The sequence below is a fragment of the Leptodactylus fuscus genome, chromosome 7 (assembly GCF_031893055.1).
Source record: "Leptodactylus fuscus isolate aLepFus1 chromosome 7, aLepFus1.hap2, whole genome shotgun sequence".
In the NCBI taxonomy this organism is placed as follows: domain Eukaryota; kingdom Metazoa; phylum Chordata; class Amphibia; order Anura; family Leptodactylidae; genus Leptodactylus; species Leptodactylus fuscus.
Genome location: NC_134271.1, coordinates 40,472,356 through 40,500,249, shown reverse-complemented (window position 1 = coordinate 40,500,249; position 27,894 = coordinate 40,472,356). Strand labels below are relative to the sequence as shown.

General features: G+C 41.3%; 2 protein-coding genes across 3 annotated transcripts in view; one reads left to right on the top strand and one right to left on the bottom strand.

The window, feature by feature from the left end:
• The first annotated feature begins 97 nt into the window (after positions 1–97).
• On the top strand, positions 98–21,061 carry SLC38A8 (solute carrier family 38 member 8). The gene is made up of 10 exons (XM_075280568.1): positions 98–367; positions 4,672–4,870; positions 4,946–5,102; positions 11,396–11,497; positions 13,171–13,228; positions 15,405–15,519; positions 15,979–16,126; positions 16,270–16,469; positions 16,976–17,027; positions 20,811–21,061. Exons 1-10 carry the CDS (start codon positions 179–181, stop codon positions 20,911–20,913), a joined length of 1,323 nt encoding a protein of 440 aa, XP_075136669.1. The 5' UTR covers positions 98–178; the 3' UTR covers positions 20,914–21,061.
• Positions 21,062–22,925: 1,864 nt separating this feature from the next.
• The window catches only part of NECAB2 (N-terminal EF-hand calcium binding protein 2), a 181,772-nt gene continuing 176,803 nt past the window's right edge, over positions 22,926–27,894 (bottom strand). The window contains exons 11-13 of one of the 2 annotated variants that reach the window (XM_075281816.1): positions 25,564–25,641; positions 24,356–24,447; positions 22,926–23,762 (exon numbers count right to left, since the gene is read on the bottom strand). In XM_075281816.1, coding sequence (XP_075137917.1) covers positions 23,734–23,762; positions 24,356–24,447; positions 25,564–25,641 — 199 coding nt within the window. In that variant the 3' untranslated portion in view covers positions 22,926–23,733. Of the gene's footprint in view, positions 23,763–24,355; positions 24,448–25,563; positions 25,642–27,894 lie in introns of those variants that run through there. The other variant, XR_012717232.1, reaches the window with a different exon arrangement.

The window sequence follows — 27,894 nt, the reverse complement described above, 5'->3', positions numbered from 1 at the left end:
CTTTGTGCCTTTAGTTAATAGAGGTAATTGGATTATTCAGTATTCTCTGGCAGCTAAAGGGGTTAAATTAGAACACAAAGGTTCGGCTCCATTGGAATTATGGGAGGTCCTCCTGGTTGAAGTTAAAAGCTCATACAAAGTCATTGTTGTGTTCCAGTATCTAAAAAGAGCCTTGAGAATGGAGGAACTGGCTAGAGAGAGCATCAGTTTGCTGGCCAAGCCAGGTGGAGATTATGGGACCCCCACTTTATCCTCCATGGGAGCCATATTTATCATGTTAAAGTCTGCATTGGGAGCTGGGCTCCTTAACTTCCCTTGGGCATTCAACAAAGCCGGTGGGATGCACACAGCCATCATGGTGGAAATGGTAAGTAATGGTCTCTGAATTTATGATTCCTTGGATTATATTTTTAGGACATGGCTACACTGTGACTTTTATTATAGGGCTACTAATATATTTTAACTATTGAGCTACATCTGCAATAACCTGAATGTATTGAGTTATATGAAACCTTGTAGGCCACAGCGATCACTCAATAGTTAATATCAATCAGTAGAGCGAAAAAGTTTCCGCATACTCCTGACCTTGTACTTATATTTGCCCATTCCTTCTAAGAGATTTTCCAGTTTTTAGTGGTTTGCCTCTCTAATATGTGACAACATACATGTAATGTATTTAGTTGCTAGAAGTTGGTATCAGTCTAATGTACTTCTGTATTATGGACTTACTAGTCAGAACCTTACTATCACCATATCTGTATGTATGAAGTATCTGAATTCATGGAATTTTCTATTATACATTGCTTGTGATCAGTCGAAAACTTTTACTACACATTTTTATTTTTTTCTTAAAGTTTTCTATCAAGGAGAGGTAAAGAATAAAGGAGGGTTGTCATTGTGTTCTGCTGTGACTCTCCAGCACTACAACAATAGATCTGAATGCTTGTTATACATTGCTAGTATAATGTCTGGTACAAGTTCGCTGATCTCCGGAGCAGAGTCTCTGCTGCACATCTTTCCTTCATTGATTAAGGAATTCATAAGTCGGAATGTAATGTCCCCCCAACACACAGCCACAATCCCCTGAGATCACAGGATTTACAGGCAAAATCTCAGCAATGTTTCATGTAAACATGACAGGCATCTAGCTTACCCAATGACTTATTTTTGGGGATTATTTTAAGCAGGCAACACTCATATTAGGCAAATTAAGGCATATTATCCTATTGTGTTATAACCAGATGAAAACTACATTAACTGGTTAATGTCCAGCCTTCATAAACTTATCCTCTTATGTATGGTACAAGAACAAGAGGAAGAATTCACTTATTACATACTAGAATTACTCAAAGTTAATGAATGGGTAAAATATATAGAGAAATAGACAAAGGTGACATTTGATTCTAATGAACGTTTTTCACAGAAGTCATTTGGATTACAAAAACTTTTGCTTGCCATATCTACATTTGCGGATATATATATATATATATATATATATATATAATATATTCCAACAGTGATTCTTGAAAACCAAAAATAATATACAATATAACATGAGTATAACATGAATTGCTATCTGTTCTCCTATTATTTCGGAGCGACCTTATTTGACAGCGGAATTTTTTTTTATAAATTTATTTCTAACACATAATTATACTTTATAGCTGCTATACACATTACATGTACATCACCAACCCCAGTGATCTCAGTGGGACCAGCTAGCCATCTAAAGTCTATTGGGTTCTCCTCAATTCTCGGAATGATAAACCACCACCAGAGGTGTCTGATAGAGGCTCCTCTCACCATAAAGAACAATGTAGACTTCCACCCGAATCCCTCTTCCCCCCCCCCCCACTTTACTAGCTTTGGCAATGCAAAATATCTATTCGGGTGTGCCAATAAAGCTTGTTTGATTTGATATGACTTCCAGCAAGTTATCTCCTATCCATCATAATTTAATGGAGATGTGAGCGGTCGGACCATCCACTGATCTGCAAGTTATCTCCTATCCTATAGATAGGAAATAAATAAATTTCTTTGGTGGGAAAAACCCCTTTAAGGAACCTAATTATCAGGCCAACTATGAAGAATAAGTGTGCCTAGGATTTCTTATTCTTGATACTTGCCCTGTCTAAGGGTGTTAGCACATGATGACTGCAGCCACAGTATAACAGTATAACTGGCTGCGCAGCTTTGCCCTTACCGCATGGTCAGTAATGATTATAGGCTTTTCTTCAGGCAGTGTTTCCCTTACTTAGTGGAGTACGGCTACAATGTGCATTGTATGGCAGCACCTAAAGGGACATGATGGTGTTCAGCTACATGTGACTGCAGTCATTTTTATTTAATGCAACAGCATGTACCAACGCAGCTCGGGAATCGGCAGCCATATGTCAGGCTGCTTCTGTACTTGCTATTATTTGGCGTAGAGAGTATATGTGCGGAAAACAATCGCAATTATTTGTGACGAGGCAAAATGGTGATGGTTGTTAGCAGAGCAGGATTTATGCTGAGACTCTGTTGTAGGTTGTAACGTTCCTAAGGAGCATGATTGATCAGGCAGGGGTGTAACATTCATAGGGCTTGAATGTCTCCCCCCCCCCACACACACACCTTGTGCATAATTTACACTTTGCATTACTATACTTTAGATTGTTTTACATAGGCAGTAACTAAACAATGGATATAATGTATCATAATATCTATTATGCACAACCAGAACCTATGTAGTACCACAGCGGTCCACAACCGTTCTTGTACCAAGACTGCGGGGATATGGGAACTTGAACCTAAGATACCTCCCCTACCCCTTAATAACCCGCAAATGAAGACACGGACTAACTTATAACTTTTGCGTGGGTGTAGGTCGGCCACAGCTATTTATTTATAAAACATTCGTAGTAAAACAAGGGTTGCCATGGCAACGGTTACCATGGCAACCAACTGTAAACATATGCAGATCAGGAGAGGGGGAGCCCGGCCCCCTTCCGAGGAGGGGCGGGGTCACCCCGCCTCCCCTACTTCTTGTGCATAACCGCCCTCCAGCTGTGACTGGCAAAGTAGAGACAAGGGTTAACTGAAAGAAAAGAAAAAACATTAAAACACGTAACAACCTCCATCCCAAATCACAAACCTAAAAACGAAAAAGGCAGTGGAACACCGCCCTTGAGACAAACTGCCGTACGAAAAACACGGTGCGCTGCACCGACGCCTTGTCAGCTCAATTACTCTCTCTTTTTCCTTTATTTTTTATTTTTTTTTTTGTACACACCATTTCCGCTAAGGAAGACCTGAAAACGAGTGCTACTCCACCGATACAATCCGTGCATTTCGTGAGCATAGTAAACAAATTTACTCTTTTTTTTTTTTTTTTTTTTTTTTTTAAAAACTGTGATACATCCGGAAAAGTAAACGTGACAAACCAACCGCTAGGGGTTGACACAACACTTCAATACCATACACACTCTCCTCTTTTTTTTTTTTGAAAAGATCAAGAAAAGGGGAGGGAGGGAGGGAAAACGATGTGTTCAGCTGATGGTTGCCGGACAAAGAGGAAGAGGGGCGTGGCTACAAGAGACTAAGAAGGAATAGGACGATACCAAAAACACAGAACACAAAGGGGGAGACAGACGAAACCACATCTAGAGACAAGGTAACAAGGGGGAAAACATGAGGGAGGGGAGGAGGAACAGAGGAGTAGCATAGAAATGAACTTACCCCGCAGTCAAAGGTTTTCTCCTGCCGTCCGAAACCTGACAGGACCACTTACATATAGGCCAATTTACATCTACCTTATTTAATGGAGTTCTCTCCATATCATGTATAACTTATTATATGGGCAGCTCCCGTAATAAAGCACAGGTAGGGCAGGGGAGACCTGTAATGTAACAGTACCACCCCCCCACAAGTAATATCACCTGTGTTTGTGGGGGTGGGGGGGAATATTACCTTTGGGTGGCACTACTAGGGCAATATTACAGTAATAATGCCCCTTAGTTAACATGACCTATGTGGGGGGAAAATGTTATTAACCGTGTGTGTGTGTGTGGGAGACACTTTAACTGTAATAGTGCCCCCATTACGAAAGCCAGCCTCCCCCTCCCCCCCAAGGTAATGTTATTAACTTGGAGGGGGAACTACTATTACTGTAATAGAGCTCTAGCAATGTCCCGCCCCCCCCCCCCCCCCAAAGGTACTGTTACCTGCTGCCTGTGTGTGCTTGTGTGGGGAAGAGGTTACATGTGGGGGGCACTTATATTACTAGTACTTCCCTAGTTCATAACATTACCTGTGTGCGAGGGAATTATTATTAACTGGGGAAAGGGGGGTACCTGTTTTTGCTCACAGGATGTGTGCATCTTCTATTTTGTTCCCTGGCCCTAGCGGCACCATAGTGGAGGTTACGGGAGCAGAATAGAAGGTGCACGCATCCTGTATGGCAGAAGAGATCCCGGGAGCTGTATCAGTAATAAGGTAAGTGGAAAGTGGTCTGTAGGTCTAGGCTACATCAGCAGATCACTATGGTCAGCATAGGAGCATCAGCTGACACCTAGTAGCCCACAGAGGTCCATGATGACCGGTTGGCCTGGTCTACTAAGTAGCAGAAGATTATCAATTTGACATGTCAGATTCCACTCTCCATATTGATCTTATGATGTTCTTTATGTCTAGGTTTCCCTCATCTTTTTAATCAGTGGGCTGGTAATCCTTGGGTACGCCTCATCCCTCAGCAATCATTCTACATATCAAGGTGTAGTAAGAGATGTTTGTGGCCCGGCCATTGGAAAACTCTGTGGAATCTGCTTCATATTCAACCTCTTCATGATCTCTGTAGCCTTTCTCCGTGTGGTAGAAGATCAGCTGGAAAAATGTAAGTTGTAACTTGTGATAAGTTCTGTGAACCACTTGTCTGTCTGATGTCTAATGCAACTTTCCTTTTACATAGTATGTGATTCTCTTCATACAAATGTGACAACTGATGCCATGGGGGAACCCGTTCGACTATGGTACGCTGACGAAAGGTTAGCCATGTGTCTCCTCTGCCTGGTTGTGATCCTTCCACTCTCCATCCCCAAGGAAATCAGTTTTCAGAAATATACAAGGTAAATGGGTTGGGTGAATGTCCTAATCACGCTATATCTGCATCTGTATTGGAGTCTCAGTTCAGATCTTCCAGCGCTGAGTCCGTTAGAAATTCCAGGTGAAAACGTTGGGAAAGGCCAACTTTTTTTTTTGTGAAGCAATATTGTGGGGATTGGGGGTATGTCTCAAGGAGGTTCTGCCCACACACTAAAGCTTCCCCACACATTACCATATACTTGCCAATCTTCCTCTGGGCATAATCCTAATATCGGTAAGTATTGAGAATTGTTCCTCGCCACTCACCCCCTGTCACCAGCACAACCAGTAAATGCTTCCATCTCTATGGAAGGGCTCATTGGTTACCAGAAGTCAGGAGAGTGGTGCTGACATCATCAGTAAGGGTGAATTCACACTGAGTAAACGCTAGCTTATTCTGAACGTAAAACACGTTCAGAATAAGCGGCGTCTAAAGCAGCTCCATTCATTTCTATGGGAGCGGGGATACGAGCGCTCCCCATAGAAATGAATGGGCTGCTTCTTTCACTCCGTGCAGTCCCATTGAAGTGAATGGGGAGTGCCGGCGTATACGGCAAGCTCTGCTCATGCCGGAGCGTACACGCCGGCACTCCCCATTCACTTCAATGGGACTGCACGGAGTGAAAGAAGCAGCCCATTCATTTCTATGGGGAGCGCTCGTATCCCCGCTCCCATAGAAATGAATGGAGCAGCTTTAGACGCCGCTTATTCTGAACGTGTTTTACGTTCAGAATAAGCTAGCGTTTACTCAGTGTGAATGCACCCTTAGGTTGTATTTTCAACTGTGAAACCACCATGAAAACCCACTGACCTGAGTGGTCAATGTGTAATTGTTCGCTTTCCCTGCGGTGATGATGCCAAGTTCTCCCATAGATTACAGCTGATCAGTGGGAACGAGACCGGGGAAAGGTGAGGACCCCTTTACCTATATTTAACTGAGCTTTAAATTGAAATGTAAGTCATCTCCTACAAGGAAAAACTGCTATAGATCTGATAGTAGGCATCCCTATCTCCACAAGGTTCTACTGTCTCATACTGTATATAGACTGGACAGTAGAGCCACAAAGCAGGGACTTCTGTCATCAACCGATGCAAGGACTCATGGTCTCCTGGCCCACGTATGGACCAGATTTGCCCATATGTATGAAACCTTAGGTTAGAGCTACGATCTATAACTGCAATTTAGCTAAAGTGGCTGAAGAGATCTATTGGGCTGCATGACTGAGGCACTGTCTTCCTAATTACATCATGGGAAGAATATGCAAATCTGAAGACTCCACACACCTATATGGTGGTCTCTCCCTATGGAGTAACGATATCCCCTAATTACATCATGGAAGACAGATTTGAATATTCTTCCCATGGTTACATGTAGTCTTTGGTACTAGTTTGAAACCCATCTCCTTTCTCCTTAATGGTTCAGGCTTTTGCTGACTACTTCACTACTTAACGGCAACAGCATTTTATGAGAATTGGTAGCCAAAAAACCTTCATAGACTTCATAGACAGGCCACATATTGTTCATGAGTTACTGAACATATAGAACTTTATTGTATGCATTCACTATTTTGATCTATCTAGTCCTTCAGAATATGATTGTCTCCACTGTTATTGGTTCCTCCATTTTCTTCCATTGGTGGAAAGTGAATTACTGAAAACTCGAAATGTAAGCCTACTTAATAAAAAAAAAAAAAAAAAAAAACCCAGAAAACAAAAATTAATAAAAAATAAAAAACCTTATTAAATAGGAGAAGATAATTTCACATGGCTTTAATTTTAGGAATATCAAAACTCCTGAAATATAAATATATATAGTGACTTTACTTCAGACTTAGACTATAAGATGTTCTGTATATTAGTCCTTATATCTTCTCTGAAGGAAAAAAACCCACAAACTATGGCAAGCAGGAAGAATAATGTCAAGGGATATGTCCCTGGTTAGTTGGTCAGATGCCTTTAGGCTATGTTTATTCAGTATATAGCACATAAAATCTAGGTCGTTCCAACCTTTTTCTCGTAATTTCACATATCTCCAAGCAGTGCGTTGTCCCAAATAAAAAATGGAATCCCAGAGATGTGACCCAATTTATTTTTCATTGCACAGTTATAATATATGACACTGCTTGCAATTTGCATTGGAATCCACTGATTTGAATATATACCCTGTATAGTAACACTGGCATTCACTCTGCTTACAGGAAGAGCTTGCCTAGTCTCTAACCAATCTATCTAATGATTGGTTCACAATGTGAGGCTTTACGATATCAAGAATATTTGCCTAAAATGAGTTTTTCAGTGAGGTGACCATAACCTATCTTCTGCATTAAAAAATGTTATGTTTCAAAGTGTTCCCTAACAGAATGTTATAGGGTTCACTACTTGCGCTGTACATGGTTGTTTATATTGTCTGTGGCGGTGCTGGTGCACCATATTATAGCATCTTTTTTCTAGAATCACTTTGAAAGGTGCTACAGTTCATAAAAGCAATGTATTATACATATTATACATGTATTGCACCAAAAGCAAAATCTTAGGAAGTGTGTAAGTGATCGTACATGCAAAGCAAAAATCATATAGTGCTACACAAGGCCCTACATAGAAAGGGGCCCGTGACCAGAGGTGAATCTAGGATTTGGATCTTTGTGCGGCGGGAAAAATGCATATTTCTCACTTCTGCACTTCTATGTTCAAACTAGCCAAGGCCAGATGAAGAAAAGATATTAAAGGGGTTGTCCCATCACAAGGATCCTACCTATACTGCTTGTTAATGTGGATGTAAGACTTTTCCTAAATACACTACTTCAGCAAAACTGCTTTGTTTGTCCAATATCTTAATTTATTCACTTCATTGTTGACACAGCCCTGACTTATCTGCTCAAAAGTCAAGTGATGTATCTGCCTGCTCTCAGGGGGGAGGGAGGAGGGGCTATGTGCACGGGAGCGATCCAGTGTATCTAGCTATTCCTGTGTCTACACCATGTGACCTAGATCCTGCACTCAGATAGGGGAGAGGAGCTGCTTTCATTTCTGAACGTCTTCTGTTCTCCCAGTTATCAGGCTAGCTAATTCAATTGTGTTTATTATGGCAGAGACAGGCAGTCTCTGTATGTAACACAGAATGGAGTTGCTCCTGCCTGTACTTCATAGTCCAATATTGAGGACCTTTGATGACATCACAGGCCCTTCAGCCACTCCATAGGATCACGCTATGCGGTGGGCATAGCTACATGCTAATTTGGGGGCAGAGCTAAACGGCAGGTTGCATGTGAAACCCCACCCACCAAATGACACAAGAAACCAGGAAGAAAGAAGATTTTACAGCAGTGAAGACTGGTGAGTATGCGACATGGGAATACCCCTTTAATTTCAGACTTGTATGATTAAAGTCTGCTGGACTTTTCTTCTTCTCTGGACACCACCACAGTTGCAGCATCAGGACATTGTATGTGCTGCTATCCACTATGTCCTGATGTTGTGTGAGAGATGAAAGGGAGCACAGGGCCAAGGAGTGTGGAGGGGGTTAATGACCATCATCTATCAGTGCACTCCTTCAGGGAGCCAGTTACCCCTATACTACCTCTTCCCTAGGGTACTGTTTGTATCTCCTGGCCTTAAAGTGGTCAGTAATGCAAAGTAGGACAGATGGGCCTGGTGCTTATTTGGCTAGAGACTCACTACTGCTACCATTTCGACGTCTATGGTTCTCTGTTCACATTGCATCAGATAGAAAATTAGCGGCTTAACATCTTCTACTTAGTAAAGAACCCTGCCGCAAACTCCCCCGGTGTCTGAAGTGTCACACTTCCTTGAGCAACAAAGAACTTCTGTAGGCAAAGTGCGAGAGGGCCCACTGCTCTGTGAGGGCCCACTAAGCAAGCGCCAATGTAGACTGCAGTTCTGGTCGTGGTCAGGTGTGCGCGGTTTTATGCATTGACCCACTGGTGAGGATGATGGACCGCTAGATTCATCGGTGACAGCCTCACCATGGCCTGCTAAAAGATGAAAGTTGTGCCAGTAAATTACTGCAAATGTGTAAAGTTATTTTCTAAAAATACTGGTAATTATTATTTCTGGTACAAATGAAATATCTGCACCACTTTCTAGTAGTAGTAATAGTAATAATAATAATACTGACTGGACCGTTGGCTTACTGGCCAGGTGGCAACCTTAACTGCAAGTGACAGAGGAAGCGTAATTCTAATAAAGTGTTAAATAAATAATAATAATAATAATAATAATAATAATTAATAATTAATAAAGCGCTAGAGTAACCAAATCTTGCTGCCTTCAGTATGGGCATCATAATCTTGCCGACAGGTGACCGCTAACCATGACGCTGCTTAAGCAACTGTGACCACTAGATGGCAATGAAGTTTTCTTTTATAATTGTTTAACAAAAAATTTTTCCATATTTCTAAGACTGGTTTAATATCTTCATTGTTTTAGTTCCATTCTTCTGTTCCATCAAAGGAGCAGAACAGCAGACTAAACATTAAGACTGATCTTTCAAATGACAGACAACAACGGGTCCTGGGGGACGCCACCGATTATGATGGGGTCCGTCAGGTATTCATTGTTTTCTCAGATTTTGCCAGACAGAAAAAAAGTTGTGTTTGTCGGAATTTTTCATCTGGGCTTTTAGTCCCTGTGCCAGGGACTCCATAGGGATCCTCTGAATGTATGCTTTGTTACTATACGCTGTGTATGCTGCTTTTATTTGTATACTGAATAGTTTTCTCTATTGGAACATGTTATAACTAATGTATAAGTACAGGAAAATGTCACCGATAGATTAATGTTATGTCATCTATCTTCATCTTAAAATCGAATATATATTTTTGGTAAAACATCCCTTAACCACGCAAATGTGCTGTAGTTTTTTTTCCTCTTTTTTTGTGCAGTGCATAGTATAGGATATTGGATATTCCCTGTTGTTCTCCCTGATCCATGAGCAGAATGGCAAGGGCAAGCAGGAATTTGTAGCTTTGCTATAGCAATGTCGATTTGTATGTCCTTGGAAGTCTGTAAAAAGTTTGTTTGTTTGTAGTAGTCAGAAAAGTCACAAACACTCCAGCAAAATATAGGATTATTATAGGAATGTGTCAATCTGAAATTATATATCACCGAAAAATCACCATACCCTAAAGCACAACCTTTATTAATAATCTCATACGAGCTCCTAAAAAATATATGCAATATTATATCTCAATGTTTGTTCCACCTCCCTTATTATCCTTACAAATAGAGGCGGTGAATAAATGCCCCCAAATAAGAGAATTGTATGTTCCATAAGAAGTCTTGGAGCTCATGAGGGGCATTTCTTACAAACCCTTACTGGCAATACACAGATAAAGCGTATCATATTCCGTCCAAGTCACAGGCTTACATGGGAACAATAGCACATTCATTGTATGGCTGATGTCTTAGGCTAAGGTCCCATGTAGTGAAACGCATCGCATGTTACTGCGCAAAGTTATGACTTTCTGCCCTTATTATACCTATTCGGAAAACGCCAGCCATGGACTGATTTATATCCATTAGAGGTAAGCAGATTGATTGACAGCAAGCAGAGATCTAGAAAAACGTGAGGAATTGTTACATAAAGTATGTTGGAAAATTGTACAATTTTTTTTTTTATTATACAAACAATTAGATTTGTCTCTCAATATTGGTCTGAAAGTGGCCGATCCCTTTAAGGAGCCTTTAATCGCCAAACCTTGTACTCATTTGTAATTGTAATCGCCAACCTAAGTGCCCTATACTGTAACCATCAAACACTGCGCCCTCTGGTGGAGTTAAGTTTAATTAAAATTTACAACAGCGGTACTTGTCTGCCTTTCACTATTGTAGAATGCGGTCCTATATTTGGGATTACGGGCCCTCTTACATGTTGTCTCTCATGAAATAATCCCTTTAGCTTCTAATGAATAATGCATTTGAAAAGGTGATATTTTCTGTCACATTTCATGGGGGGGTGGGGGGACTAGTTCTGCATCAAGACTTTACCATTTTGACAGAAAGAAAGAAGGCATGTCACACCCCAGCAGAATATGATAGATCTATTGTATATCAATGAAGCCTGTTGGCACTGCCAGGGTCCATTCTGCCATGGACTTATAGCTTCCATTTTAAAGTAATGCCAATGTGAGTAAGACCTTATCTCGCCCCAACCCTTGTTTCTACCTTTTGGGAGATGTTAGGGGATCATTGTCTAATCCTGAAAGCACTTTATATGGTTAATGTCACTCCATTTGTAATGTTTGTCTCTTCCCTGCAGTATTCTTGGCACATTGGCTGCTTGTTACCTGACCGTGGTGATAATTGTCAAGTATTACCTGATGGAGCATGACGTTGTCCATAAGCAGGAATATTCCTCTAGGTAAGTATATGAGTAGATCCTCCTTAGCATATACTGATATGGTATACGTACTCTCTTTATTTCCACTTGGTCAAAGCGTTAATGATTTTGTATCAAATCAGTTACGCAATTCTCTATCAGAACAGTAATATAGTGTGTGTGTGTGTATATATGTGTGTGTGTATATATATATATATATATATATATATATATATATATATATATATATATATACAGACTAGCTCATGTCTGATCCATACAGAGAAGAGTCTCTGCTTTGACTAAGTGGGATGACGTGACCCAATTTGGAAAAAACCATGCCATGTAATAACCATTTCATACATACACTGCCAAGACTTTGGCACTATAGTTTCAAGCCACCAAACAGCAGCCAAGGAGCACCGTACTTTGTCAACAGTGATGTCCAAATAGTCCCAAGAGGGTATCAAGTGCCCATATGATCCCTGATACAGAATGACTAGTGAAGTCGCTACTTAAAAAGCCAAGTGATTAGGCCAATAGACATGAATCTAAGTTCCTTGCAATGCCTTACCATAGTACATGAACCCCTCTAACTTAGTAGTGATATTACATACATAGTAGATGAGGTTGGATAAAGACATTAGTCTATGAAGTCCAACCTATAACGCTACAATCCCTACAGTGTTGATCCAGGGGAAGGCAAAAAACCCCAATGAGGCTTGTGCCAATTGCCCTATTTCAGGGGAAAAATTCCTTCTTTAAGTCTTCTAAGAAAATCTCCTAGAATTGCTATTTTTGCGGGTATAATACATCTGACCTTTCCCATCTTAGTGGTTTCTCTGCTAATCTATTGAACGTTATCATTCAGATTTCTGATAGATGCTGTTTCTATAGCAGAATAGATCAATGTGTATGGTGAACAAGGAAAGCCACATCTCTTTCAAAGCCAGCATCAGCGTGGGTTAAAAATAAACCCGCCACATGACAGTTTAATACCTGCTATATATGAACATTTAATAATGGATTGCAAATCTTAACTCATCAGATAATCTATTCCCATATGTCAACTAAGATTAAATATCAAGAGATTCAAAGTCCATATACTTTATTCAGCACATGTTCTCTTGCATTTGCAATCCATATGGGCTTTGAAGGAATTAATTCACTGATGTCTGTCTTTACTTCTCCCCTAACCCCTGCGATATCTGATGATGAAGCTTTATATAGATTATATAGTGTAGTTTTTCTTGTGATCAGATTAATCTTGACTGTACTTGGCGATAATCAATAATGTTTTTAATGGTCTGTAGTGAATATCTGTAATGAACTATCATAACCATCAAGAATCTGTCAGTACCGTGCTGGCGTCTAAACCACTGGCAGCTGCAGCAGGACTTGTCTATACTAATGCAACATCCCGAGTAGCGGAGGGTTTGCTTCACCATGAGACAAAATCTGTAGACAAAATCCCTAACTTGCAGGGTGTAAGGAACAAATATTTGGCACACGCATGAAAACCTAAATGTGGCGTAAAGTTAGTCTCTTCTAACCCGCGCACATTCTTTAAAAGTGTAGAGTCAGCGTGAACCCATTAGTCACTGTCAGGATATGGTAGCCCCCTTGTTTGTCTCCTTGGACACAAACCATTAAAATGTGAACTATAAAGATAATCTGCGACTGTTCCATAACCTGTTTGTTTCGCTCTATTTCAGTGCATCTACTTTGGCTTCAATGTTTAGTGTGATTCCAACGATCTGCTTTGGCTTTCAGGTAAATTCCGGGTATTGGGGATAAAAAATCATTAAAATTCTCCAGAAAAGAATTAACTTAACTTAGTGCTGGTGCATCATGGTAGATACTGATAGGGGAATGGCTCATGTGTTATTCAGATGTAAGAATACAGAAAGGATACAATGGGAGAGATTTCTGAAGATGTTAATTTCTTATAGGACTCTAGAAAGCTGCGCTGTGGCTGTTGATGGTCACAGAAATATTAATAAACTATTAGAGTTTCCAGTACACTCCAGAGACCTGGGACTGACATAGTGCCGCTATTCTAGCTTAGCTATTTCTCTCGGGGGTAGTGCGACGTATCTGCTGTTAAATACCATGCCCTCTGCTGACCCTTTCCCAGTCTACACAGCAAAGCTGACAAGTGAGCAGCAAAAAGCGACAAGTCAGCCTACTGTGACTGCTCTAGGGGCCAGCGTGAAGGCTGAAATATTGCAAGATTTCGGATAGCCACAAAGTAAAAAGGAACAATAATAAGATAACAATTAAACCTTATGATAATAAATCCACCTGTGGATGTCATGTAAAGAACATAATAGGAATTGCTTTCTGGTTGCAGAGTGTGTGAATAACATGGGGCTTCTTTTAGGGCATTTTCACACACAGTAGGCTGAATTACTTATGAAAAAGTGCCATAAATCTGGAAAATTGTCCTGTATGCATTATAGGACATTTATTAGACGCTTAGTGTGCCTCACCTGATAGGCATGGCTTTACAAGTAAAGGGGGTTGTTTCATGTAACATCTGCACCATATAAATGCACCACAATGTTGTCACATTTATAGGATAAATTAAACCAAGAAATAGGTGATGCAAAGTTAGACCAGAGGGTGTAAAGATGCAGCAGTTTAGCTTCCAGCAGGAGCCACTGAGAATTCACCACTGGGCCTAAGTTTACAGAGGCTAAAGCCCCACATGGTGTCCTACAGCGCAAAAACGTTGTGGGAAAACCCGCACGGCAACACATCGCAGTTCTTCCCATAGTGCTTTATACATAAAGTTCACAGAAGTTTGTTCTGCCGGTATTTGTGTTTCAATTATACCTATAGGGAAACCGCTGGTGTTTCCGCAGGTGTAATTGTCATGTTGCGGGTTATGAAAATCGCCATATGTCCGTAGTGCAGTTTTTATAATTTCATCCACTTTGCTCTGACTTTAAAACGCTGCGATTTACATCACGTGGGGCCCGGGCCAAAATGAGTTCTAATAAACTTGCCCTAGTGTTTTTGTATTGTATTTTTTAATTTTTTTGTTTTGTTTTTACTAAAAATGCAATTACGTTTTTCTATTCTTCCCCAAGATATTCTACCATTTATGAAGGTGTTTCACTTAGTTATGCATTTTATTTCTATTTTTGTAAAAAAAAACAAAACAAAAAACACGCTAAGGCCCAACATAGCGAGCCACAGCAAAAAAAATTGCATTGCTTATTTTTCACAGAAAGTACGCAGCGTTTTCCTTTGCAGACTCATTGCCCCTATTATACCTATATACATACAATAACTGACATTTTTGAAAACTCATCTTTTCCACTGTAGATATTTTTCTGCAATGTGTGATGGAATTTGCTAGAATCCCATCCACTTCGCAGGTACTGTAATACTCAGCTTACTTTGACACTTTTAAAATAGAACTTACTATTAGGGGGCATTCACACGGAGTAACGCCAGGCGTGTATCACAGCCGTACACACTGGCGTTACGGCAGACTGCCGAACACTTCCCATTCACTTCAATGGGAGCGCTCGTAACAGTGGCATTTATGAGCGCTCCCATTGAACTGAATGGGAAGTGTTCGGCAGTCTGCCGTAATGCCGGCGTGTACGGCTGTGATACACGCCCGGCGTTACTCCGTGTGAATGCCCCCTTACACTGACAAATAGTTGTTTTTTTTTTTATGGCCCTATACACACAACCATGTGTCATCATGGGTCTGTCTAGGTGTCTGTGAGACCGGGGGCAAAACTCACGACAGGTCCTGTTTCCGTTTTTGTGGCCCTGGCTCACTTATTAAATCTATAGGCCAGTGGAGCTCACACATATTATCCATATGTCACTATACCACGGACCCACACATTCATGTACACGTAGCCTACATCTGCAAACCACATTTACAACATAATGCAGTTTTGGTCATTCTTTGTTTTTCTTCTAGTGCCATGAAGCTTGTATAACCATCTATAGCAGTATGAAGAACAAATCTCTCTCAAACTGGGTCATTGTGTCTGTGGTGTCCATGTTGATCTGCCTGCTCATTTATTCACTAACAGGTAACAACACAAATCTGATATCGTAAGTGTAGAAATTTCCGTGCAGTTGTGTTGCTCACTAACAAGGCGGTATTACAGGGGATAGAAATATCCATGTGTTATTTAGCAAAACTGGAGAATTTAGCCTAGCGTGGAGATCTAGGTCACTGCCTGTACTACTAACCTGCAGCTGTGGGCGCCATTCTGAAATGTCACATTTCTCAAATTTAAATGGGATTTGCCACTTTCATATTATACTTTGCATATATCTTTAACCCTTTCCTGACATCCACTGTACTATCATGGTGGATGTCAATCAAAGCTTATTAAGGCGCCATTTTGGGGTGGATTGCCAGTCTCAAGATCCAGGGTCACTGATCTGTTCCTTCGACAGCCAGGAGGCTTGTCCATACAATGCTTGTATTACAGGCTGCATTAGTGCTTGACAATGTTTGTCTGTCTCCCCTCCTCCTCTTTCAGGCGTGTATGGATACCTTACATTTGGGGAAAGCGTAGCTGCTGACATCTTGATGTCTTACCCAGGGAATGACGCTGTTGTCATAGTAGCCAGATTGCTGTTTGCCATCTCCATTGTCACCATCTATCCGATTATACTTCTTCTAGGAAGGTAAGCATCTGTTGCTATTCTAGTTTATATCATCTTCTGTGCTGCTAAAGGGGAAACTCTAGAAAAACGACTTTCCAAATGAAATTCTCCATAACGGAGTCTCTAGGGAAAAGTGAGTTACAGATTGCTATTCTCTTCCCCAGATCTGTCCTTCAAGAAGCTTGGTTGGATCACAAATATATGACTACATATGTAACTGCTGCTTATGAGCGATTTGTGCGGGTCACACTGACTGTGCTGTGGATCTTGGTTACTCTCATCATTGCTCTATTTGTGCCGGACATCAGCGAGGTCATCTCAGTCATTGGTGGAATCAGCGCTTTCTTCATCTTCATTTTTCCAGGTAAGCTTGTGTCATCTATCTAAGTCCATTTTATGTGCATTTACTCTTCATAAGTTTGGCACTGGATTAGCCAAACTGACCTGCTATATAAGATCAGACACATGATGCAATGCTCTTCTTTAGGCGGCATGCACACAACCATGTGAGTGTTGCAGAGTTGCAATTGAATGCCACCGACGGCATATGGATGTCATCCACGAACTGGCCGTGCTTCTACTGGCTCATTCATTGGGGCTAGTGAGCATGGTATAGAACAAAACGGGACAGGAATAGGACCTGTCCAACCTTGTGCTCATGGCCCCATACACCAGGCTGTGAAAGTCATGTACATGGAGCCATACAAATGAATGATTCTACAGCCCAGCCTGCTACTTCTTATACTAACAGAGAGCTGAATCATATCCTAGAAATAAAAGGTCCTGTGCCAAGATAGCAATAATAACATGAAACTAGAAAAATGGCTATCAGGACTATATTTTCACAAGTGTATTGTATTCCACCTATAGGGCTGTGTTTGATTTGCGCTATGGAAACGGAAGTCATGGGTCAGAAGAAAAAGTGAGTCATTTATAAAATATGTTTCTATATAGGGGACGGTGAGATACATTTTCTTACAATACTAGTGGTCTATATTTCCATTTTTCCAGAAACTAACAATTTTGTTCTGAACTATTTTATGTATAAAAAAAGTTTTTACATTGCAGGGAATCCACTAAGAGGCATGTGTCACCCAGGTCTCCACGACAAAGTCACACAGGCCCAGATTCTGTGATTGACAGCCAGGCTCTAGTTGTACCTGATATGATCAGAGAAACATCTACGGGCCCTATTAGGGAGCCTTCACACGATGTAACGCTGCGCTCATTCTGATTGTAAAAACACGTTCAGAATGAGCACGTAAAAAGCAGCTCCCATTGACTTGAATGGGAGCCGGCATACGTGTGCTCCCCATTGAAATTAATGGGAGGCTTTTTTCCCTATGCTTTCAATGTATTACGCGCGGCTGAGATCTGGCTGAGTATTACAGCCGATGCTGTAGGCCCCACGTAGCAAGCCAAGCGGAAAAGACCATGTTGGAAACACATTATGGTTTTTTCCACAACACTCTTCACAGAAAGTCCGCAGAGTTTCCGTAGGTGTAATTGACATGCTGCGATTTACTAAAATGCAATGTTTTTTTTTGAAGTCGTAGCATTTCTGCTGCAGATATTTCTCTGCAATGTGTGGATGGGATTAGCCAGAATCCCGTCCACTTTGCAGGTACTGTAAAATTCCGTGGTTTTTGCTGTGGTGTTTTTCTCCTGTGGCCAAATCACAGTGTTTTTGCAACAGTTAGTATTATGCATCAGTATTTGTAAGCCAAAACCAGGAAAAAATTCAAAATACAGAAGATGTACAAATCTTACAAATCTTTCTGTAAAATTTTTCAGGGTAGTTTCCAATCCAGGCAGGTATATTAGCTCCAGCTCTATGTGTGCACTGGTCATGCAGAATTAGGGGGTGTTCAAACATATGAACCTGCCGCTGAATTTGTCAAGCAGGAATTTTTTCTGCTTGACAAAAACACACACAGATTTTGACAATGAATAAGAAGAGTGCCACTGGATTTTGTCTTAAGTGAACAAGGTCAAATTCCAAATTGTGACGAATTTTATGTCAAATTCTCCGCCCATGGAAAAGGTGTATTTTCCGCGCCTCATTAATTTCAATGAGAGTTCTCAGACAGAAGAACGATCAAGATGCTTATTTTTTTTCCGCTAGCTGAGAAAAAAAAAAAAATCAGCTACTGCTTCTATTGAAATGAATGGGAGTAAGATTTCAGGCAGATTTTGAGACAGATTCTGCCTCAAATTAAGTGTCAAATTCTTATGTGTGAACACCTCCTTAGGGAACCGTCACACTGAGTTTACGCTCCGCTCATTCTGAATGTAAACTCGTTCAGTGTGAGCGGCGTAAAAAACAGATCCCATTGACTTGAATGGGTGCTGGCATACGCGCGCTTCCCATTGAAATCAATGGGAGGCTTTTTTTTTTTTACCTATTGCTTTCAAAGTGATACGTGGTGAACTTTTGACATGGTTACCCCCCCCCAACCAACCCTGAAGACCTCGACCAACCCCCTCCTCCGCACTCTATAATGTCCCTTAGTAAGCCCTGCACACAGTATTATGTCCCTTAGTGGCTCCTGCACACAGTATTATAGCCCATTGTGGACACCCATAAACAATTATTATACTCTGGGGTCTTTTCAGAGACCCGGGGGAATAAAAACAATAAAAACATAAATTACTGTTTCTTACCTGTCCCCGGCTCCTATGCTGTCTTCTCCGCTGCCGTCCTTTTTCTATGACGTCAGTGTTTTTTTACATTCCCTTACCTCTCCCGGTCTGCTGATCATTATACTTGGGGGTCTGCAAAGACCCCTGAGTATAATGATAGTATTTGTGGGGCCCGCGGTGTCACTTACCGAGCCCAGCCAGGATCGGCAAGTAAATAGGGCCCGTAACGGCCTATTAAAAAAAATTAAAAATGCAGCGGTAGCGGCTGTCACCGGGTCCCCTAATGGCCCGGGCCTTCGCTGCCACTGCGGTAGTTACGCCACTGGCGCGTAAGCCGGCACCCATTGAAATCAATGGGGTCTGTTTTGAAGCGCAGCGCTCTGACACGTGTATACGTGTCTAAATGAGCGGCGCGTTACTCCGAGAGAACGGAGCCTTAGAGAAACAGCTGACGGTTGCAGCAGAGCTCTTAACAGAGCAAAGGGAAAAGGTCAGCTTCCATTCTTCTAACCTTGTATCACACCCAATGTGTTAGAGAGGTTCCAGTCACCAATGCTGTGACTATCCAATGCAGCAGCTCTGCCCAAATGTCTAGAAATTAGAATATAGAATTAGTATAGAATATAGAAAGAGAATTAGATTTTTCAATGGCCTTCCTGATTTGGTTTTGATAGAAGCATGCGGGGTTGGCAGGGTTTTAAAATGATCCCTTTAGGTAAAGAACCTACGTTGCAGAAACGCAGCTTTTTTGTTGCAGATTTGGAATTGTGAATATATAGGAAATTCTTATACTTCTACCTTCTGCGCCATCTACTCCTGGCTTTGGGTCAAAATGCAACAAAAGCTAACGTAAATCTAATGTAACAAAAAAAACCTACATTTCTGCAACATGGGGCCTCAGCCTTATGAAGTAATGAATGCATCATGTCTGTGCAGACACACAGTGATAGTATGTTATAACATAAGTAACTTTAAACTATTTACATTTTATGGCAGCATTTATGGAATTATTCACTTTTGCAATTACCCAATTTTGTACATGACTCCTATTTCTGACCATGTACTCACCAGAAGTATCACACCAAGGACCACCATTGTGATAATGGCGATTCTCATGTCAGCTGGGCTCTGTGGTTAATGAAGATATCTCTCCTGTCTCATAAAGCTGCCTGTCCAGTGCTGCGCTCTTCCAATCCCAACATCATTGCAAACAAAGGCCTCTGAGAAGGTCAGCATGATGTTAAAGGGAGCGCCCTCTATTGGTTTGCTTGACTGAGACTCTGTCTTCCTAATTACATCATGGAAGATAAGACTTGCACATTCTCAGTCAGCGACCTCTATTGGTGTGCATACTTGAGGCACTGGCATCCTAATTACATCATGGAAGTCAGATTTGCATATTCTTCCAATGTTCCTTTGCACAGTGGAGCACTCATGGCTTATTAAGACTCCACAGACCTAAATGGTGGTTCTCTCCCTATGGAGTGATGATATCCCCTCAACCATGGATGGATAGGCAGCTAAATGGCGCTGGTTGTGCCAAGCACTGACAAGGACTCTGTGTTGTCCATCTTGCGGAGATGCATGCAGGGAATACCACCCACATACAGCTAGCAACAGAAAGGAGAGTTACAAATACAGCAATAGGATCAATGACCACAGAGCCGATTCCAGGTTCAAGTTTGGCACAGGAAGGCAAAATTGGGTAATTTGCAAAGGTGATTAACTCCACAAATGCTGCAATAAAATAAAACTTAAGAGTCACTATAAAGAATAACTAAACTCTTTTTCAACATTCTTCACATTGCTGCTAAGGATTGATAGAATAATTGTGTCCTCCTCTGCCACTACCTCCGCTTTGGAAAGATCGCAAGGTCTTTTTGTTCATTGTTGGCTCAAAAACCTGCTTTTGCAACATATTTTGGTCTCCGTAAGCATTTGTAATAAATCCCTCTAAGGTTTGGAACATTACCATTTGTTATGTGCAAACTCTAATGGCTTGTTTGGGTGCTGGTATACAAACCATTTCTAACGTCTGGTACAATGCGTTTCCTATTTGCAGATCGTGCCTTATTGCCTGGGGGATCATCTCTGTTCTGTGTGGAGCCTATATCTTTGGACAGAGCACAACCGTTGCAGTTATGGAGCTTCTGCATAAGTTCTGAGCTATTGTGTCCGAAACGCTGATGTATTTGTCAAATGTTCTGTATTTTATTACTTTATTTAAATTCACTTTTTATCTTTTTAAAAGATTAAATTGTTTTGTTTACAGAAATCTCATTGCTTCTGTTCTTATGATGCAACATTGCAATAAAAGGAATTGCGGGCCAATAAGTAAACCATTTACCAAATATGAAATGTTAAATCATACTTAACCTTTGTGGATAACATTTCGGGATAAGATGTATGTGCGCATGCAGAATAAGACCTTTGGCAATTGTGTAACATATTTTTTGGATTTTAACTTGTTCCTTCACCAATTGTCAACTGTCCCTGAAATGTGGGGTGGAGACTGACTTCTATGAAGTCTGCGGATGGTGCAAGTATAGCTCCTATACTGTGTAATAAAGGCAGAATTTAGGAACTACCTGCTACCAATACTGTACTAGTAAAAGGGCGTTCCTTTTTAACACATCTGCCCTTATTACTGGAACTTCCAAGCAGCTCCACATTCCAGCTAAGGATATATTACATACTAGCTCGCAGGAAATCCATTTATCTATTAAGAAGCCAGCTAAAAAAAAGAAACTTTCCCAGAACTTATTCAGTAGAAACAAGGTGGACCAATCCAATCTTGATAGACATGGAAGAATAAGAATCGCGCTTCCACAACTGAACAAGGAATGAAAACTTTATTAGCGAAAAACCAATGCATTTCGGGTGCCTACGCACCCTTTTGGGTGTCTAAGTGTTGTATTTTTTGCTAATAAAGTTTTCATTCCTTGTTCAACTGTAGAAGCGCAATTCTTATTCTTCCATATCTATCAAGATTGGATTGGTCCACCTTGTTTCTACATCCTTTTACACCTCCGGGTGTCCAAGAATCAGCTGCATGCCATCCAGAGAAGAACCCTCTGTGTAAATTGGTTCTAACTAGAGATGAGCGAGTAGTATTCGATTGAGTAGGTATTCGATCGAATATTACAGTATTCGAAATACTCGTACTCGCTATTTGAATGGAAAAGTTCGATGCAGAACCAGCATTGATTGGCCAAATGCTATACAGTCAGCCAATCAACGCTGGTTCTTCTCCTACCTTTAGAAGTCTTCTCCGTGCAGCTTCCCCGCGGCGTCTTCCGGCTCTGAATTCACTCTGCCAGGCATCGGGCCTGGGTAGAGCCGACTGCGCATGCCCGCACTACATTTTCTTGTAGTGCGGGCATGCGCAGTCGGCTCTGCCCAGGCCCGATGCCTGGCACAGTGAATTCAGAGCCGGAAGACGCCGTGGGGACGCTGCACGGAGAAGACTTCTCGGAGGATCCAGCCCGACCCTCACTCGTGGACTTGGTAAGTATAAATTGATTGAACGTTGCCTACCCCTGAAACGAGCATTTTCCCCCCATAGACTATAATAGGGTTCGATATTCGATTCGAGTAGTCGAATATTGAGTGGCTACTCGAAACGAATATCAAATATTTTACTGTTCGCTCATCTCTAGTTCTAACGTCCAACAAGAGGTTGTGCTTTATCACAACCACATCAAGTGAGCCTAGAAAAATTTATTTCTTTGCCTACCTTACAATTGAATTACACTATGGTACGCTCGTTGTCCTCTTTTTTTTTTCCATTTTTCTAAGCAGAACTTATTCAGGGAATGTTTCCCTCCTTTCTGTACTTGATTTTTGTCCCATTTCTGGCAATTAATAATGGATGGGAGGAAAGAATTCCTGAGCACACATATCCATTGACATCCATCCATAACCTATAGGTTCGAGTCTTGCTCTAGGATTAAATTTAGCCCAAATCTTCTGATGCTGGGTCTTATTCTCTTTGCTTCAAACTTTTCATGACTCCATCAAAAATGGATATGGATAATGCCAGAATGTTGTTGTTTTTTTTTTTTTTTTTTTTTTTTTTTTTAAATAAAAAATCTGAATTACTTTATAAAACATGAAAGAATTGGTTTGATTGAAAACAGAAAATCCAAAGTTGTGCCAAGACTTTTATTGAGTATGATCTTGGCTTTACATATCCTATCATAAAGAATTCCTTTGGAATGCTATTTTTTTAACAACTTGCATTGTACTATTAAAACCCATACGAATAGTGATCAAATTACAGTTATAGAATATCAAACATAACATTGGGAGAGAGAAAAATCCACGTTCCTGCATATCATTCATTTCAGGATTAAAAGAAGTATAGTCTTAAGTACCAGCTGCTATAGTAACTCTCTGTGTCTAGTCATAAATAACTGGGTGATGCCAGAGAACAACACTGTCCAACAGATGGTACAACCTGAACTAAAAACAATTAGAGCTACCACGATGGTATATATGTTCCAATAGAAGACACCAGCAATATATAGAGTTAATATTTTCAGCTGGCTCACTTGTATTTCTGTTACATAGTTCTACTCTAAGATTTTCTCCAGAAGGCAACACTATCTACAGTAATAGTAATGTACAAATGCAAGAGGTTTGATCATGCATGCACAAGAGGGATCTGTGCTATAGACCTAGTTTATCAGCCCCTAGATATTCCCTCGGTTCTGTTCTTTCTTAAAGGTCATTTATTCATGTTATATATATATGTTTTGAGGCATTTCAGAAATGGGATATTGGTTCTAGGAGGGTTTCCCTTTTTCACAAGCAAATACATTCCCCACTATGTGGATTTAAGAGACAGCACTTGGAACAAAGTCATCAGAAGGAGACACATCTCATCTAGAAGGTTTTGAAGGCTCCTGGTGAGATGGAGACACAATGCTCAAAGAGCCAACGATGCCACGTCCAGACTCTGATCAACTTCACAAGTGGTATGGTCAATCTCGACCGAGAGTGCACCAAGCAGCTAGAAATAAGATATAAAAAAAAAATCATCATTTATAAATCATGTTCCAATAATTTCCTAAACTACAGCTTCTGGGCCACCTAAGGCTCTATTTCTTACTTGGCAATAGAGCACCATGCCTATAGACAGCCCTGCAAGAAAATAGCCTTAGGCTCAGAATATATTATAGTGGGTGACATAGTCTCTTTCAGTATGTGTATAGTATGGCTATGAATATACTAACACAGTCTCCATGGAGAGCTGTTCCCGTTACATTGACTGACCAGAATCCTAAAGGAGAACAGTTTGAGAAGTAAATCTCTAAGGTTAAAAACAGATTAGATGTTAAGGTAAAAAAAAAAAAAACCCTTACAAACCTGGTCAAAAGAAAAGTCTACTCTTATATTTGGAAGCACAGAACTTTGGACCCAGTCGTGACAATATAAAGTTCTTACATTGCTGTTCTCTCAGGTTCTGAGCTTCTCAAGTAGCCACTAAAGGTAGCCTGATTTCAGAATTGAGGTTCTGGCATAATTCATGGGGTTTTAGTCTGTATTCAAGGGAGGGCAGGTAGCAAAGTATAACCCAAAGCCATGGGGAGCCTCAGAACTTACCTGGCACGAACATAGTGGAGATGGATTCTGGCTGGGTCAGTGTGTCCACCTTCACATGCTGGAACTTTTTACAGGGTCCACTCTGGAGATGTCTATTTATAGACAGATAATTGGGGAAATTTATTAAGCAAAATGCACCAGAATTATGGTATAATTTACACCAAAGAAATATCTAACATACTGTGTGCCAGGGAGTGTAGCCTTGCATGAAATGGGCAAAGCCTACCTTGCACCTCCATGCGCCAAAAATGCAGCAAGAACTTTAAGGCCGATAATAAGTGGTGTAATGTTAAATCTCGCGTATTGTTAGACTGTCCAGTCTATGAAACTGCAACAGACACTTGGACTGTCTAGTCTAAAGATGCATTGCCTAAAACCGAGACACTATCTGCCCTAGTGAGTATAATGGAATATAAAAGGATCTGCAAGGAGTTTTCCTCATGTTTGCGTGGGTTTCCTCTGGGTACTCCAGTTTCCTCCTACACATCAAAGACATAGTGATAGGGTATACAGATTGTGAGCCCTATAGGCACAAACACGCTCCAGTCCATAGGCAGCATATAAGAGCCCGTCAGTTTAGAATGCATTAGAAAGTGGTGATTGAGCAATTTTTCAACACCAGTGCCTTTTTACAAAAGTACACATGGCCCAAAAAAGGCGCATCTAAACTAACACAGCCACAACATTTAACAAGGAGGCGCGCAGACTTCATAACTGAGCACCACAGTGAAATTAGTCTAACAAACGGCACACTTGCAAAAGGTATGGCCAAAAGCGGGCAGATGATGAATAACCCCCCAATGACCTATCACAATCTGATCTCGCACTTTGGCAATTTTATAGGGTTCACTTTAGCTTTTTCAGATTTTATTTTTAGAGTGACATGGATACTTGAAGGGAAGGTGAAGATAAAGATAGACATGCCGTGGTTGTCCATTTTCCATCTGTCTAATTGACATATAAACAAACAGACACTGGATCTTATGTATCAAAACTATCCCATGAAATTTGGCTTTGTCGTACATAACCCCCCATCAGGCATTAGTTTCCACTATTGCAGAGCAGTTTGGAATATCAACATTTCCAATGTGATACATGATGGTCTACATTTTCACTTGACAAATTGCCATTTTTCAAGCCTGAACACATTTGGTTGGTTCAGAAACCTTTAGGTTTTTTTTTAAATAGGTATACATCATTATACTGACCTCTTCCACTCCTCCTCTTCCTCCCAAAATTCATACACAATAAAAGTATTGGTATCTGGTAGCCGCACAGCAGTTACGCTATGGAAAACACAAACAAGAGACATAAGAAGCTACATGAGAATTTCAAACTTTGGAGCATCTGGACAGTTTTTTCCACTACAACTCAATATTTGTTAGTGCTGTTAATAGAGTTTTCTTCCACCTTAAAGTAACAGTCCTGTCAGTAATGGGGTCCACTGAGCTGCATGGGCCGGGTGTATCTAAGAGGTGTCTGGCAGCAGTTTCTATGACCCCTGTCACTATTAGCCAAGATGGTGTGAATGTGTATGGGAATGTCAGGAACTATAGATGTTGCCTGACAGTGTGTCCAACAGCAATCTAAGTATATGGCTGCTGTAAGGTCACACTGTTCTTCTGTCCTGTTGTGGTAAAAATCTTACGTCCTGCTCCAACAAACAATAATTGCTAATTCTAGATATGTTTTTCAAAAAGGTTTCCTGGGAGCCAAAACTGCAGCAGACTAATACTAATACAGATGCTGCTCCCCCTGGGGGTGCCGATTAGGAGATTTCACTAGCACTGCCTGGCCAACAATCTTCATGTTTGGATAGACTCGGAGTGTGGTCACTCAAGTGATCCAGTGTCAGAGGACAGGCTCAATGCTTTGGAATAGCTGTTTTTTTTGTTGCAAATTTTGCTGCCAATTTTTTTTTTTTTTTTTTATTTTGAGCCAAAGCCAGGAGTGGATTTGGATTTCGATAATTTTTTTTTTTTTTTTTTTTTATAAATTCACCGCTGGAGGCAACCACAGAACCGGGCCTGCAACCGCTGCCGGTAGGGCAAGACACTTAAAGCACAAGGAGTAAACAGGAAAAATGAGCAGAACTGTGAGCAAATCAACCAAAGGCAATAAGCAGAACTAGCAACATAGGACAGGCACAGAGAAGGAAAATACGACAGGAGGCCTTATCAATGAAGGACAGTCACAGAGAAGGAAAATCCGCACAGAGGAGCTCTGCTATGTTAGAGGAAGAAAACAGGGGGTATCAGTATGGACAATAAAAGGAAACAAGGCATCACAGAGAGATCATAGCAAAGAAGTCCAAAAACAGCCTAGACCGCAGGTAAGGATACTGCCCATCCAGGGGAAGGCACAGGAGAGGCCAGTCCACGAAGCTTCTGACGCGGCAGAGGGGGTGAAGAAGATCGGCCAACAGAAGGAACAGCAGGGAGCGGAAAGTCCAACCAATTCGGGAGAGACAAGGCCGGGGCGGTCTGATCCGGTGAGTGCAAGGTGAAGACCGCTCCATTACGTCGGACTTGGAGATGGAAGGGATGACCCCAGCGGTACGTGGCCCCCGAGTCCAGAATCAAACGAAGGACAGGTTTCAAGAGACGTCGCATAGCTAGAGTGCGGCGGGAGACATCCGAGAGAAGTGAAATTGTAGAATCCATGAAGGGAACCGGACCGCGGCGCCAGGCCGCCTGAAGAATTTCCTCCTCCTCTTTAAAAAAGTGTACTCGGCAAAGGACATGACGTGGATCCGTAGAGGAGGCCCTCCGAGGGCCCAGCACGCGGTGAATTCTGTCGATAGTAATCTCCGTGTCCACTGGTCTAGACAGAACAGTATTAAAAACAGAAATGGCAATAGAGCGGAGTTCACCATTCGGTACAACATCCGGGATGCCACGGAGCTTAATATTATTACGGCGACCTCTATTTTCCTGATCGTCTACTTGGAGCAGCAAATGATGATTGAGCGTTGAGATTGAGCTCTTAGAGATTGAGCTCTTAGAGAGTGCGACTGCACGGCCCCGTGTCTCAGGCCACGCCCCCTGGATTTCGATAATTGTTTATAGTTCCCATTACTTTTTAATCCACTCTAGATTTTGTCTGAAAAAAAATGCTGCAAAATCTGCAACAAAAACACAGAAACTCCTTTATCACATACTGTGTGTTCAGCATTCAGTATATCGCTGACGGATGTGATATAGACCACACAGTGCCCTCCGGAGGTAAGTGGAGGCAGCCGTGGGTAGGAGTGGGGATCAGTAAGTAGGAGCGGTAAATACTTGATATTTATTGGGCGAACCTTTCAAGATTTGTCTTGCGAGGTTTGCCTGGAGGTTTAGTTCAGCCCAAATAAGTCCGAACTGAAACTGCTATTATACTGAGGGGTGCCAATCTTTGCTAGTTACGTCCCAATGCCTATGAGATAGCAGAATGTCTAAAGAAATATTTCAGCCAGGCAGTTTCTGAGCCTTGCTAAGTGTTTTTGCAGCAGGTCCCATACATGTCCTCTTGAGAATTCTCTTAGAACACCCCGGGGG